General features: G+C 42.5%; 1 protein-coding gene across 3 annotated transcripts in view; it reads left to right on the forward strand.

Moving 5' to 3' along the window:
* Positions 1–16452, forward strand: part of ST7 (suppression of tumorigenicity 7) — a 132616-nt gene that overhangs the window by 21358 nt on the left and 94806 nt on the right. The window contains exon 1 of one of the 3 annotated variants that reach the window (XM_026867763.1): positions 10765–10787. The exons of the other annotated variants lie outside the window; for them this stretch is intronic. Within the exon in view, the coding sequence (XP_026723564.1) occupies position 10787 (1 nt within the window). The 5' untranslated portion in view covers positions 10765–10786. Of the gene's footprint in view, positions 1–10764; positions 10788–16452 lie in introns of those variants that run through there. 3 annotated transcript variants of the gene reach the window in all.

Consider the following 16452-nt stretch of genomic DNA (forward strand, 5'->3'; position numbering starts at 1 on the left):
GCTGTATCTGTTTATACCCTGCCAGATATGTAAGCTCCAGCCTGTGTGTCTATGGGGTCTGCCTGTGCAAAATGCGTATTAACATGCTTTGACATAAAATCAGTGGTGCACCTGCCCTTCTGCAGAAAGTGTGTACTGCATACTTGGAAAGTCAAATTATTCAACCTTGTTCATTTTTGTGGTCCTCTTGTTTTATGAGGTGCATTAATAAACGGCTTCCTTGTCACATCAGGCTTTTGGCTGAAGTCACTGGGTTGTACCACCAGCAGCTGTGGCTGCTTTTGTTTCCATGGTTCCCGCAATTTTGAAAAGGGTGATGGGAGCTTCCTAACAGCCACTACCTGTTTCCCAGAAGGGTCTAGTGGCATTATTTGCCTTTAAAAAAATGGGTTAAATGCATCATGGCTAGTTGCCATTGATCCAAGCAGAGACTGTGGCTAGTGCCTGCCTGCACTCCCCCACCAGACGAAGGAGAAGGCAGTGTGATGGCTTCGCCTTTGTTCAAACCCCTTCGCCTGTGCCTCTGCTCAGGCCTGGACCTCGTACCCAAGGGGCCTCCTGGGACACTGGAGTTCGTCTTTGCGTTGGTTGGACTGCCTGTCCTGTTGCCTACTGCCACTGGTGCTGGCAGCTGGGAGGAGAGTGGGGTTACTGGTGATGCCCCCCGCATCCCTGCCTGCTCAGGGCAGCCCTTGCATAACCAGCCCTGCCCGCAACGCTGCAGGAGGAATGGCGAGTTTGTTCTTAGAGAAAGAAAATTGTATCAAAATTAATTTAATCAAAATGCAGTTTGCAGCCAGAGGTTTTTGGTCTCCCCCCTCCTCCTGTCTTCGTCATATTTCCAAGCTGTCAAATGTCAATACCGTGACGAATTGTTAAAATTTCTGTCTGTCTGGAACATAAAATAAATAAAATAAATTAATAAGATTCAGCATCATCTGGTCCTTGAAAACGACAGAAGCCATTTCTGCTGCTGTCCAAAAAGCATGAAATGAGCAGATTACATTTTTTTAATCCTGCTGTTTACACATAGTATTTAGGCTTTTCTTTCTCTTCAGTGATTAAAAAAACCAAGATAAATGGTCAGAAGCGAATTCTGGTTTAGAACCTTTATACTGTCACTGAGTATCAAAATATTTTAAATGTCAAATCAACTCGCACTCAGCAATCCTGTTTTTCCTTTCTTCTTTTAACAGCAGAAGGGCAATAAAAGATAGTCCGAGGGCCGTTGTAGAAACACAGGCATTTGGTTATCACCTCCTGGATGCAGGGAAAGACAAACAGCAGGCGACACTGGCCTGTAAAGGGGGATAAGGCAGCAGGCAGTGCACAAACAGCTGCTAACGTGATGAGCTAGGAAAAAACACTGGGGGTGGTGTCCGGCGGGGGGGGGGCCCCTGTTTGCATGGGGGGTGCAGTGCTCCATCCCATGCCGCCTCTCTGGCTGACATGACAGATTTGTCTGTTCACCGCAATTGTTTCATATTCTGTAGGGAGTAAATAAAACCTAGTTTGATAAAGCATTGGGTTGAGAATGCAGTCTTTTTGAGGCTGAAATGATGTTGCAGAGCTGCACTGAAGTGGGAAACACTGGGGCTCTGAACAAGTGATGAGCAGGTTCCCAGAAGAAGGACATCCCCAGTTCAGGGAGAAGAGAGAATCCCAAGCCTAGGGGAATTAACGAGCAAGCGTGCTTCAGCTGACTCATAATACTGGCAGTTGCAGGCCTACAAGAGAGACAACACAGGCACAAATTAAACTGAAATGTGAGAACAGACACAGTCAGAGGGGCTCACCAGTGCTGGGGGAGTTTAGGGAGATGTGCGTGGCTCCACCAAATCTGTCTGTGTAATGGGAAGAAATGGTTCAGGGTGCATGGTTCAGAGCCTGTAAAGCTAGCAAAGAGGCTCTCAGAGAGCCATTTCATGCGTGTCTGAGAATGTGCACCATGTGTGCTTCAGATACCCCAGATAGAGCAACACAGCAGGAAGCTGAGAGAAGGGAATCGCACACACGTGTATTCCGCTCGCCCCAACGCTGCTGAAAGGACCCAGATGCATGCTGTGAAAGTCTGAGGCGATGTTCTCAGTACTGCTGCATTTGTTCATGCCAGGGTATTTTAACCTACCAGCAATGCTGAGCTGTGAGGGTTATATGGGAGGTAGTCTGGGAGATGCTTTTCTAGCCTGGGCTGTTCAGGGAGATGCTCATGGTGGTCCCTGTCTGATAGATCAGCAGCTGCACTCTGGAAAGCATAGAGACTGTGTGCCAAAGGAGGGCTGACTAAAAGACAGGAAAAATGTAAAACCAAAGGGCAAGTGGAACTTTCCTCTGTCACAAGGCTAATGATGGAAGGCTGCTCTCCACGGAGAGGCCAGAGAATGCTGTGGAGAAGGGGAAACCTTGCCCGCTTAGGAGTGCCAGGGAAAGCTGCTGTGCTTGTCCCAGGCACACTGTACTGTCTTCTGCTCTGTCTGTTCAGAATGTGCTTTTGTTCCTAGGCATTTTTTTCCCCAAACTCTCTTCCAGTCAAAATTCAATAAATGAGAAAGGTCGCACAGAACAGTAGTCATATAAACCCCTGCAAAACAGCAGCAGTCAACAGTGGAGAGAGATCTTAGCATCAGACATTAAGAGCAAGGATGATCCAGTTGGCATGGCTGCTGCTGTCCTGGGCCAGTGTGCCTGTGTCCTCCTTCCCCAGCACCAGTACTGACCCCCAACCATGGGAGAGCCAGCTAAAACCTGACCACTTCTGCAAGTAGCCAGTTTTGAGCATGTTGGGTCCCCAGGCTGGTTCATGGGGTAATTAAATGAGCAGCAGCACAGGGGAGGGTGGAACACAGTTGTTAAAACTCTGGTGGGGTAGCAACCTTGGTGAGAGTGGGCTCCACTGAACCAGCAGATGACCAAAATGCTCCTTTTCTGAGCATAAATAGCTCACTGCTGTCTGAATTGCCAAGACAAGTAATAACTGTAAGTATAGGTACCTGGCATCAGATGACAGCCACAATTTCACAATGATGTTACACTGGTTTCTCAGGCAACTGTACGTCAAAGACAGGTTACAGGAACGTACCAGAAGCTGTAACTTTAAACCAGTATATTTGGCTGTTGAGGTTCCTGCTGTTCCTCATAGTCAGGTCAAAGACAGGCTTGGCTACAGCAGCGTCAAAAGCCCCAGTAAACCTGGATGATGAAAGGGATTGAGTTTGCAGGAGATATAATAAACCTGACAAATTCAGCAGTGAAACTTCAAGATATTTGGAGGGAAAATACAGTCTCACCTCCTACTTTACATTAGATTGTGAGGATTTACTGAGTGCTATTACTGTTATTTTTAAATAAACATATTTTTTAAAAATACAAGCGTGAGGTAAGACAGGGTTCTGCAGGTTCTGTAAATGCCTTTGCCTGTATTACTTTGTTAGGTGCCTGAGGTGATGTCTCTCCAAGGGCTTTCTAGTGTGTGTGTTAAGGAGGACAGGGGCTTGAAGCTCAGCCCTCCTTCTCAGACAGCAACAATGGCAGTTTGAATTCGCTGTGTTGAGCTCTTTACAAGCAGGGAGCTCTTGGGAAAGTTTAAATGCACCGAGACGTCTCACAGGCTAAATTTGACTCATGCACTTGACAGTCTTAGACGATTTTGGCTCTTGCAGCCCTGGATCACCTTTCCTATTGCACTGGTTTAGAGGTTGCAAGGATGTGATGTAAAGTTACTGAATACAGTGCTGGTGTCTGGTGCAGCTGGGTCCACACACAGGCTTCTAGAATAGGGAAGAAATCTCAAGGTGCATACAGGGAATAGGGTAACCTTTTTTTTTCAGACTGTCAAATTTGTTGGTCCTTGCCATAGCTAAAAGCATGTGCTATAATTAGTGGAGGAGTCTGTGATTGATCAAAGATGACAAAAGATCTTTCAGATTCAAGACAAAAATCATAGAATAATTGAGGTTGAAGGGACCAGCCCCTCCCTCAAACCAGGACCGATTTTTAAGTTAGAGCCAGTGAAAGATCTCTATCCATCTGCATGTTTGCAAAATAGTACGAGATCAAAACAAGCTTCAACTTTGACCAGTTTAACTTACAGGACCAGAAATAAGGATAAATCTTTATGCTCAAGCAGAACTGAAAGATTATTAGAGTCCCTTTGGGCTGTGACACAGATGGGAAGTGCAGTATATGCAGTGATGACTGTGTCATATTATTAGACCTGGGATAGAAGAAGTACAGTTTCATGTAATTTGGGGGTAATTTATGTGTATGCCCAGCAAAAAAACTTATTCACAGAACAATATATGTCATCTCTTTTCGTCTTAGCTAGAATACCCTGCTTGATCCCTGAAGCAGTAAGGAAAAGGTCTGTAAGATACTACAAAAAGAGCATGTGGGATTCAGGGAGATAGAGTATTGCAGGTTTCAAGATTAAGGACAAGAGAGTGGTGGGAATGAACTCTGGAAGAATGTGCCTTGTACTCAAAAGGCCTGTAGCCTACAAAAGCCATGAGGAGATTTTGAAGATGCCAGTGGAAATATTATCCATCTCCCTTGGCCTCTCATGTTTAATGTACCACTCATTAGCCCAATGATTTTGCAATCTACAGTGATGATATGATTTCATATATGTCATCACTCCAGCAAATGCCAACTTACATTTTACTGCTAGGAATGGGTCTTGGAAAGCTGTTGCATATTTGGAGTTCCTGCTGTACTCACCTGAGTGTGGAAGTACTCATCTTATGGTGCATCATGGAGTTTTAAGAGGATATGGGCTTGATGTTAATGAGTTGTGGTTGTGTGAGTGCGGCAAAAGGAAAATGTACTAAATTACATATTTTAAAAGTTCATTATAGAAGTTGAAAAAGGAGATATTTTTCACTTCACCTGTTCACTGCATTTTTAAAAAGTAGTAAGGGATCATATGATGAGGACACCACTAGAAGGCAGATTCTGAGGGGAAGGGCATATATTACAGCTCCACAGAGAAAATAGCAGCTGACTCCACTTGTAAGATCTCTGCTACAAGAAAAGGAAGAACTGCTGTAAGAAGATAGCATCCCAAGCATAACCTGAACTGTATAAATCACTGGCTTACCAATATTTAACATGAGTTACACTGACTCTGAACTGACTTAGTGCAAGGAAAATACTGCTCATCACAAATAGAAAATAAAAATAATAAAAGCATTGTAATTAGCAATACTGAAAGATGCTAAAAAGGTATGTTTATCATTCAGGAAGAGCTGAATCTGGAAAATATTAGTACCACTAACCTTTTTTTCCTGTGGGCTGCATTTATTACTGCCATTAGTAAGGTATCTAGGACTGCTGCAGTGGCAGTAAATTGTGCCACTGTATTTGCATAGAGGTAATACCAGTCACTCAAACCATCCATCTGCTGATAAAATGCTCTCAAGCTTTGATTTAGATTATCAAAGAGAATACAGTAGAACAGAAATATCAAATTAGCTTGTAAAGAAACATGTCAGGTTGTGTATGAAGATCCCATGCTGTGCTCTGTCATCCACAAGCACAGGAGCCCAAACAGTCCAACTAAAAGGCTCTGGAAATTCTATAGACAGTGAGTGGAGGCAAAGGTCCTCTAGAGGGTTAAGTAAGCTGGGGAAAATGTTCCTGTAACTTAGCAATGTGTATGAGCCTGGCTGTTCTCTGTGTCCTCTGCTGCTTGCATGGTCCACAGTGATAACTCCAGATAAGCTGTTATTATTATGTACAGAGCAAAGAGGGTCATACCAGGCTGCTTGTGCAGATGGATGGAGAAAAGCTTCAAATGGTGCAAATGAGCAGCTGGATAAAAAGCAGCAAGATCTGAGCTGGAAGTGTTGCGTTCAAGAGTGGAAGTTCCTCCAAGAAACTACCCAAGTGTGAGAGGCCTAGCATGTAACTGTTGAACCAGAGGATACAGTGTCCTTTGTCACAGGACAGAAGAGAAGCTCTGTGGCGGTACAAGTGTGAACATATTCCTCAAACTGCTGACCTGCTAGTGATGTCTTTCTGAGGCTTCAGCTGGAATGTTATGACATGACAAGGAGATGGCAGTAGGATGAAGGATTTCTCAAGTGTGTTAAATAAAGACATACTACGTGATCTTTATTATCATTTACAGTTGCTATGCTATAGTGGGACTACTGGGTGTTGCCCCAGCCCATAGGGATGCAACAGCTATGATGACCAAGGAATGAAGCTAGGTGGTCTGTCACAGCAGAGAGGAGTCCCACTAAAAACAGGCATTCAAAGGCCTTTACATGGGACCTTTTCTAGAGTTATCTTCATAGGTATAAATATTTTCACAGCTAGGGTTCTGACTATGCTAGGATACACCTCCACGCCACAGAAGGTGGCATTGCTGTGGGCATTGCACGTTACAGCTTGCAGTGACCGTCTGGATGCAGATGGACGTTGGCTTGGTCGCTCTGAGGCACTGCACGTATGCTCATGACTTAGTCTCTGCAGGTCTTGGCTGAGTATCAGAGAGGAATGAAGCTGTAGATTTTAAAACAGTGCCTTGTACTGCAGGAGTTCAGTGAACTACATGCCTGGCATTTAGTTAGGTTATGTCTTGTTTGTGTGTCTGTAGTGAAAGTTAGTTAATTATTCCATAAAATAACGTATAGACAAATACACAGAATTATGCAAAAAGACAAGAAGAAAAGGCTTGTGTTTGGACTTGCCACCCTTAATAGTATGCCCTTAAACACAGGGGCTTCCCTGAGGGAATAAAGCAATGTGACTCTAATCTGGGAACGTCAGCGCAGCCACCGTCACTGTAGAGAGAGGCACTGCGGGCAGCAGCTGCTGCCTGCAGTCTGGCAGCAATTACGCGCTGTCTGCATTTTCAGCTATTCTCCTTAGTTCACTGATTTTTATGTACTCCAAGTCTGTTTTGGTTTACACTAGGAAGAAAGACATGTCTTTATGTCATTGAGCAATCTAACTATGGACAGACTTTAAAAAAAATCCCAATTTTTATTTATTTATGTAGTATATATGGTTTGTGTTTTTTGTTTTTGTTGTTGGTTTGTTTTTGTTTTTTTTGTTTTTTTTTTTTTACTTTGACAGCTGTTGTGAGTTGAAACTGCCTTGCTTTTACTAGGATTGTAAAACAGACTAGTTGACCAAAGTTAAAAGTCTTTTTTTCCTAGTGAAGGAAGAGCCTGAAGCTGTCTCCCCATATAGCAAATCATTGCTGATATGAAGCTGTAGTCTTACTGCTTCTCTACAGAGAGTTTAGTACCATGGCAGGTAGCAACTCTTGTGTGTGAGGAGCCCAGAAGTTTACATACCATACAATCAGACTCCCTCCTCATCTCCAGAAGCACTGCAGACATACTGACAGAAGAGGGTGGAGATATACTGTGCGTGGCATGGGCAAGCCTGCATTGCAGCTGACTCATGTGCTGCCTTATGTACAGGTAAGGGAGGATTATGCTGCCAAGTTGGCTTTCAGAAACTGGTATTTCATCTCTGAAAATCAGCTGCTGGAGGTTACATATTGCTTTGTTGGGTTTTTTTAATTGTCTAAAATCTGGCTGTTAGTCCTGTCTATATTTCAGAAGTTCCATCTAGAAATATATTTCAAAGGGAAAGATGCACAACTATTAAATGCTAAACTTGAATCATAGTTGTTGGGCCATGATTCTGCTTTCTAGAATCCAAGCTCACAGAATTGGTCTGATTAAATAATTTTGAAGATGAAAATGAGGAGAGCCAATCAAATAATAGCAAAAGTTATCAGTGGATATAGTCAGAAAGAGACCTAATCAAAATAAACTTGTGAACATCAATCTGAGACATTAAACTATAAAATAAGTGGTGAATGAGATAGTCATGATAGGACAAGAAATATTGAAGAACATTTTAAAAAATCACCTTGTTTTCCAACATTTCATTTGCTTTCGTTCTTTGCAAGAAGAATGGAGTGCTAGCTATGAGCAAAAGTAGAGGTAACTTCCTTTTTTCATTATAAAATTGCTTTTTCCAGGGCCTTATACATTAACCCAAAGTGAAACACAGCCTCCATGGTCACAAGTTTTATCTGATTGCTTCTGTGCAAGTGATTTCACACCAGCTACAGCAGGATGCTGATGTCCAAAACTAAGTCAACAACAGCAATTACCTTATGGTACAAGTTACTGCAGTGGAGTTTGAGTACTGGCCATTTCAGGTGGTCACCTTTTCTTTGGGAACAGCATGTCAAGGTGGTTTTAATCAATGACAGACTTGTCCTAAATAGGTGTCGAAAACCTTTGTGCTGGGTTCTTAAGAGCTTAGGCTGATTGATGAGATCAGTCTTTTCTGTGATTACTATTCTCAGAAATAGTACATGATCTCTTAGAAGATTTGTCTGTATGTGTCCTTAGGTTTAAATAAAAATGTGATTTTTTTTTTTTTCCACAAGGTTAATTAAGATGGTATTGTGGTGTGTTGACTTTGGCTGGATGCCAGGTCCCCACCAAAGCTGCTCTATCATTCCCCCTCCTCAACCAGACAGGGGAGAGAAAGTATAACAAATGGTTTCTGGGTTGAGATAAGGACAGTTTAATAAAGCAAAAGCAAAGGTCGTGCACGAAAGCAAAGGAAAACAAAAGGTTTTATCCTCTGCTTCCTATCAGCAGGCAATGTCTGGCTACTTCCTGGGAAGTAGGGCTTCTGTACGCTTAGGGTTGCTCTGGAAGACAAGTGTATATAACAAATGCCCTCCTTCCTTCTCCTTTCTCTTAGCTCTTATTGCTGAGCAGACATCATAAGGTATGGAATATCCTTTTGGTCAGTTTGGGTCAACTGTCCTGGCTGTGTCCCTTCCCAGAATCTTGCTTACCCCCAGCCTAGTGGTGAGGGGGAATGTTGGAGAGACAGCCCTGATGCTGTGTAAGCACTGCTCAGCTTAGCCAAAACACTGGTGTTTTACCAACACCTTTCTAGCTACCAGTACAAAGCACAGCACTATGAGGACTGCTATGGGGAAAATTAACTCCATCTCAGCCAGACCCAATACAGATACAAAAAACCTTACACACATTCTCAATTAGGACTAGATTCAGTTAACAAGGTGTAGGTTTAAGGTTAATTGAAATAAACTTTCTTAGCTGAAATAAAAATGTCCATGTGTCAAAATACGGGTGCAGGCAGGTCAAATTACTTTAAAGTAATATTAATGTAAAAATGTCAACATGGTTTATTGGTTTTGGTTTTGACTTTTAAACATTCCTTGTATTTTCAGAAACTCGGAATGAAATATCACCTTGTTTACTGTGCTCTCTGGTTTCTTAACGAGCATGAATGACCTTTGATAAAGGGTTTGAAGTTCACATCTGTGGAACAAATGAATAACTGTTTTCTTTGATCTTGCTGCCGTCCAGTCAGACCTTTTGGTGATGTTTCTGCAAAGCTAATAATATATATTTGGAGGATGCCAAGAAAATGGATATAGGTAGTGTTAATGCACAACCCATAGATATGGCCATGCTTCCCTGAGATGCTTGCTTGTGGGAAGGCCTCACCTAAACATGTCTATTGATCTGTAGTGGCAGAGCATCAACAATTCTGAGGCCACTAGGTGAGAATGTCCCTCTTAAACTGTATGAGGGTGTTTAATAGTTCAGCACTTAAGCCCTTGTCCAAGGTGGTAGTCTTTACACCACACAGCCTACTGGTTTTGTTCTGTTCTGGATCTAAACACTAAACTTGAGCTGGCTTTAAAACTTTTGAGATTCTGACAAAAACAGGACTCAAACACAAAATATATTTTGGGAGATATTGCAAAATCTAGTATGGGCTAGATGGCTGATCTGTGGAGACTGAAATAAGCTGAAGAACAGTTGGAACCCTGAAGGAGGAGGTCAGATCATCTTCATTCTTGAGCAACAAGAAAATTGAGGAGGTGTGATGAGCTAGAAGAGAGAAGGAAGTCTGCAACATGGAAGATCCTGGAATAAATTCTCGAATTGTGGAGGATTTAGAAATTGTGAGAGCTAAAATCTCATATGCTGAATAGGCACACAGAGTATATATGTGTAAGAGAAGGGGGGAGGGTGAGACAAGTGGTAGGAGGGGCAGATATGAACAGGTTTGATGGTGGAATGGTTAATCCTGCCCACCGTTCCTTAAAGAAGACCTGCTGACATTCTCATGAAGAAATCAAGATACATCCTTAAGATGTAAAATGGAAATGGTAGAAAATGCTAGAAATGCTATTGAAGTGATTGTAGTAAACGAGGCCATTTTAGAAATAATAAGCATGAAATTAATCTCCCTTTAATATCTAGATGAGAAGGTGGATGATAGATCATTGGCTGTACTGATTGCCGTACTGACTGTTATCACACAGTCCTTGACTGTTGTGTGAACAAGAGTTTATCATGTCCATGGAGGCAGCTTCTGCTTGGGGTGGGAAAATAGGGCAGTGTCTCTAGATCTGGGCGGGGAGAAGCTGTGATGATCAAGGTGGTCCAGGGTTTAGGGATTGACACAAATTTTATTTCCAGATCTTTTCAGAGTTTGGAGTGAAGGCAAGCTCCTTTTTCCTTCCCTCACTTTCCAGTGGCTGCTTTTGTGATTTTCTCTGTCAATCCTGACTGTAGTCTGTTTTACTGAAAGCACCAATTAAGTAGCCGAGCATTTGCTCTTCTTCCCAGATGGTTCCCTCTTCAATACAAGAAGCAATCTGTGCTGTAACAAAACGGGCAGGAGCCCAAGCTGTAATCTTGTGCACAGATCGGTGCAGCCAGCCATTTGAAGCTGAATTAACAGTGGGATGTGAGTTAACAGTGTAGTTAGCAGGAAAGAGCAGAACCGGGGTGGGGTGGGATCAGGGGAGAGGAGGAACTGCCTGACACTGTTTTGTTTGAGCCTGGCTTGCTCCTAATCCTGCTAGCCATTCAGCCTTGATGGTAGCAATAAGCCTGGGTACCAGCTGTGCTTTCCCATGGGCTGCCGTGTTATTTTCGGCTCCTGTGAAAATGAGGCATTTCCATTTAATTTGCATCTTTTTTCCCCTTCTCTTTCTCTAATGAACAAGTGAGTACAGCAAATGCATTTATGCCCTTCTTAGTGATGCCTCCCCTCCTTTCAGCTGCATCTACTGTAAGATCCCTTTCAGTCCATTGCTTGCTTTAGATTTAGCATCTTGTAGTTCAGAGGAAATAACTGAAAGTCTCTGCTTAATGATGAGATCTCCTGCAACTTCCAGCTGCTCCAGGGCACTTTTGTACAGAGCTCGGATTTCTGAGTGTAGGCCTATTCACCCATTCACGATCACCAGTATGGCCCCACGGAGATTTTCCTGCTGGAGAGTTTTCCCTTTACTCTGAATATTCTCGTATTTGCAGAATATGTATTGGGAACTTACTTGAAGAGCTACATTGATTTTCCTCCCTACTTTTCAGAACTCTAAATGTGTCAGTGGAGAAGATCACTGAACACACCACTGTTTCATGTGCTGTATGATTGCTTCCAACAGTCAGTGTTTCAGGTTCTCCCTGGAAGCTTAGTCTTAATAGTCCTCAGCTGTAAAAAGCACGATGCTCCTTTCTTTTACAGCCTGTACAGCATGCCAGGTAGGTTGCCTGAGTGTAAAAAGGTGCACTGAATTAATTCAGTAAATCTAAACCACACCATTTCTCAGTCTGTAGTGGACAGACCAGGTTTGGAGAGCTTGGTCTGCTACAGAGAGGGCTTAGCTCGGTCTCTGACATCAACAAGCCACAGTGTTTGAAGTATAGATTGCCAAAACAGATAGGCATTGAGTATTTTGAAAGTGGATATAAACCTGTTCTGAAGCTAAAAGACTGTTTTGATAGAATCCCTGAGATGGTAAGAAAGATACGTAAGACAAGCCTGTCCTCCTGGAGAAGGGAAACAAGCAGGCATCTAGAGAAAATAGTTATTGTTATCTATGACATGGCCTTCAGTTATTAGGCTTGGAGCAGTCTATCATATTCTTATCTTGAACCTGTTGCTTTTTTATTTGTTGTTAGTGACTGACTCCCAGTACTGCATGTGGTTTGGCTGATCAGGCTCAATGCAATGCACAGTGCATCTCAGACACCAGTTACTCATTTTGTCCACTACAAACACATCTGGCTGGTCTTCAGGCTCCAGCCCTTCCTACTGTCACTCTGGTTTGTGTAGTTATAGTTCATGACATTTTCTTGGAAATTTTTTTGTGGATTATTTTGTTAAGCTCCTGTTAGGTAGGTAAATTTTCTGCTCGGTGGGACTTACTGGTGTCCGAGTGGACTGACAAGGGTCGTCTCTAACAGGTAAGGGAGATAATTTGGTTCTTCAGCTAAATCTTCACATCTGGAAGCACTTTCACCCCAGTACATCTCTGCACAATGCAATGCTTCTTCCAATTCCAGTCACTAATTCTATCTGCTTCGAGCAAGATTTAAATGTTGTTTATCAGCAAGTGCCTGTGGTGAGTGGAAGGTGTCTGCTGTGCTTGCAGAGCAGCACTTGCTTGAAGCAATGGCAGAATTTCATGTTGTAATTATTTATACCCCAATTTTTGTGTTCTCTAGTTGTGTTTGCAGCAGTTACTGGGTAAAAGAATAAAAGCACGTGTATGTGCTCTTACTGTATGTAATAAATATTTTACATATACATACAATGTTTATTACATATATCTTGTATGTAATAAATAAGCTATAAAGAAACTATATGTTAACCTTTTTATGTTATACCCTCTTTCAGGGAGCAGACTAGCTGTCAGTTGTGGGTTTGGGAGTTTCTGTTGTCAATTTTAGTGTTGGGATATTGTCCTGGTTCAGCTAGGATAGGGTTAAGTTTCCCCAGAGTGGGGAGGGATCTCCAGCTGGGTTATTCATACCATGCTGATGTCAGGTCCGGCGCGGCAGCGCGGGAAGCTTCCCTTTGTGGCTTTGGTCCAGGGAAGCACGTGCAACGGGCTGGATGTGTCCACTGCGGTATTTCTCTGTATATCTTTTTTGTTTACTGTTATTGATGTTTATTGTTGTTGTTATTGCTATTGTTGTTGTTAGGTTTATTATTTTTTAACTGTTGTATTAAATTTTTCTTATCTCCACCCTGGGGTTTGTATCTCACTCCCTGCCCTGTCCGGTCCGAGGGTGGGGGAGGGACAACAGCAACGTGGTCTCTGGTCCCAGCAGGGCCTAAACCAGCAGAGATATAAAGAGAGGAACTGAGTCAAGGCTATGAAATGTAGTAAATACAGAACTGAAAATTATGACTTTAAATGCAGTAATTTCCCAAACAAAGACATTTTAGTCATATTCCAATCAAATTTTAGTGCTAATCAGCCACTAGGTGTTTCTGTCACGTCCTGCTCTGACGAGGGGGACAAGTGACTCAGATTCGCACATCCCCAATTGGAGCGGACAACAAGTCTCCAAGTTCAAGCATTTATTAACTACCTACAATGTACTAATTGAACACATGATAATTGGCTAAGTACAGAGCAAGCTGTGGCGAGCAATACAATATGGTTTGCATTTCTTAATAGAAAAAGGAAAAGAGGGAGATAGAGGGAATGGGGGAATACAGATCACTGGTCTGGGTTCCTGCGCTGATCCTGCCGGCAAGGATTCCAGGAGGCGGCCATCTTCTTCGCTGGCATCCGTCTTCTTTGCTTCACTGCTCTCTCCAGACGGCCCGGGGGGGGGCTTCTTCTCCCCTTTGATTTATACCCACTTTCCTTGGGTCCGTCCCCTAGGTCAACCCACAGACCTACGTATCCCATGTACAGGGAGGGGTAAGGTGTTTCATGGGATGATGTCACTAGCATGATCAGGACAGCCCTTGTTAGCATATTGAGGGGTGTCAACTTTAATATGCATTTCGTGGATAATGAAGCAAAGTTCATTCACCGGACACATGGCCCTTGAAATCTGCCCAGGTGCCCCAGGGCAGAGCCGTCCTGTCTCCACAGGGCTCTCTCCCCCAGATACATCGGGCAGCCTTATCAGCTTCGGCCTCCACAGAAAGCACCCTGTGACTCATGGTTTTGTCTTGGGAGTGTTTGAGGTATATCTTCAATCAGCCTCAGCTTTTGCTTTCCCAGGCTATTTGTCTTAGTTTTTCACAGGCCTGGTTTCTAGGCTCTCACAGTTTCCATTGCTGAATCCTACTTTGATTCTTAGTATCATTTCAGAATGAAGGAAAACAGTGGTTTTGTCATTAATTTGATCCATTATTTGAAGTAAAACAGTGAATTACAAAAAGAATCAGTTTCAAAATGCCTGCTGATGGTTTTAAATCATTACTTTTTAACAATTGTTTTTCATTCCTTAATATTTCAGATGGGCATTAATGTGATATAGTCTAGATGGAGGTACTACTTGTAAACTTAGATTAGTTTTTCATCACACCTTAAATTTTATTTTGTTATTATTAGACAGAATCCTGGAAAACATCGATGTCAGAGAGCTCAGTCAGGGAAAAACATGTATCTTCTGAATAAAGGTAGTCAGGTGCTTCCTGAAAAGCCACTGATGACATAACAAATGCCTATCAAAGCATTCAGGTAATTACATCTTCTCCTGTGGGATAGTATTGCTAAGACTGACCAGCTAGATTTATCCTTGAAATAATGTTGTGGATGTCGATGTCCCAGGCTGGAGTCATTTTGCCCCACTTACCTATATGACCTATAGGCTTGTTTTGTTGCTGCATTGTCCTTGTCCAGCAGCAGGATGCTCTGGGATGAGGACCTGACTACATGGAGTCTTGAAGTGTTATTCTTTAGCATCTTCGGTCATTTGCCCTAACCACATTTTTCTTCAGGCTTGAGCACTGGGTTTACAAGGTGATTCTCTGGGGTGAGAGTCTTCAATATCTGCTTGTATTCAGAGGAATACTGCATTTGTAGTCTTTGTGAGTGATTTAAGATGTGCTCCCAAGGGTATACACTGTCTATAATTGTACTTTTGTATAGGTGCTTTTCAATAGCAATACTAAAACATTTTTAGTGGTGAAGCTGAAGAATGCAAGACACAAAGGGGCTGTCTGGGGCCCAGATCAGTTGCCTAAATGAGTTATCCAGAGCCATTTCAGATGCCCTAGGTCATATTTCACCTGGATTCTAGCTGTTGGTTTCTGGGGGTCTTCTGTCTGTGCCTTGTGTCAGTGTATCAGCTACCCGATGCATCTCAAAACGTCTTTGGATGCCCGTGGTTAGACAACCAAATCAAGCTCTTCTTGTCATCAGGAGTTGTTGTTTGTGTAATCCCAAAAAGATCCAGTCATGTTAAGTAATGTGGGAATCTCAAGATTCCTGAGTAACTGCAGGGTTTTGGGGGGTTATTTTGGTTTGGTTTGAGCAGTAGAGAGTAAAAGTCACAATGATGATGATAAACTTGGACTGGCAAGGCGCTCGTGTCAACTGTTGCTGTGATTAACACCGGCTGCTCAGCAGCATAGGCTCAGGGCTTGGGGAACATGCTGTACTCACATTATCTGGCTTAGAAATGCCCTCCACTTGCCATTTGCAAGCAGAGACAGAAGACAAACATTTCTTCCCCTAAATATGGGACTTGTTATAGCTTAGTTGCTTGGCAGTCCACTTGACTGTAAAATAAGCAGACTATTAAGCAATGCTACTGATTTCCTTCCTTCTATGGCTTTGCAGGATATTCTGTGATCTTTGTACCATTACAGTCTATACAACCATCTGTTTAACTGCACGAGAGATACATACTGCTGCCATGGGTCTGTCTTTGGGGGAAAGTCACTGCATTTTCAGGTGTTCCTCCTGTTGTTTTTCTGTATGACACTGCATTTCTATTCCTACCACTTCCCTCTCCTTTTAAGCTTATTGGCAACATCTGTTGCTGCTATCTATAATTACACTTGGCACTGGGAGAAGGGGAAACACTGATCGTAGCAACCTCCCGTGCCTTCTGTGTAGGTATTCAAACACATGTATTAATATAATGACACTTCTAGATTGCTTCATTATTTATTTCCCCCTAATCCAAAACAAAGTCTTCTCTCTCAGCCCTGCATGGACTAAACCATAACTTGCCTCCTCCCTCGGTGGGGAAAAACAGAACCAGCTACTGTAAGGAAAAAAGAGTTTCCATATTAGATTATATTTATATTGCATATAAATATTTTTATTTTTTATATATTCAGTTATATTTATATATGTGACTATCCTGTGATTGAAGTAGTGTCATCCATGTGCAAACCTTGACAGCTTCCTGAAAGATGTAAGTGTATTTGTGATCCCAAGTAGATGCTGTTCTTCCTGTGATCAAAATAATAATGGTAATTTTTAATACTTACTAATAGATACTGCTACTAGTTCTGCTAATAGTTCTGAATAATAATAATAATACAGTACAAATAAAATATTCCAGATTGTAAGCAAGGTTTGCCTCAGGGCCATTGGAAGAAAGCTCTTCTGGAAATCTGGGTTTATGTTTGTAGCTGTTACTTGAGGTTCTGGCA

This window comes from Athene cunicularia, assembly GCF_003259725.1.
Source record: "Athene cunicularia isolate RWA chromosome 1 unlocalized genomic scaffold, athCun1 chr1_part2, whole genome shotgun sequence".
Lineage (NCBI taxonomy): Eukaryota > Metazoa > Chordata > Aves > Strigiformes > Strigidae > Athene > Athene cunicularia.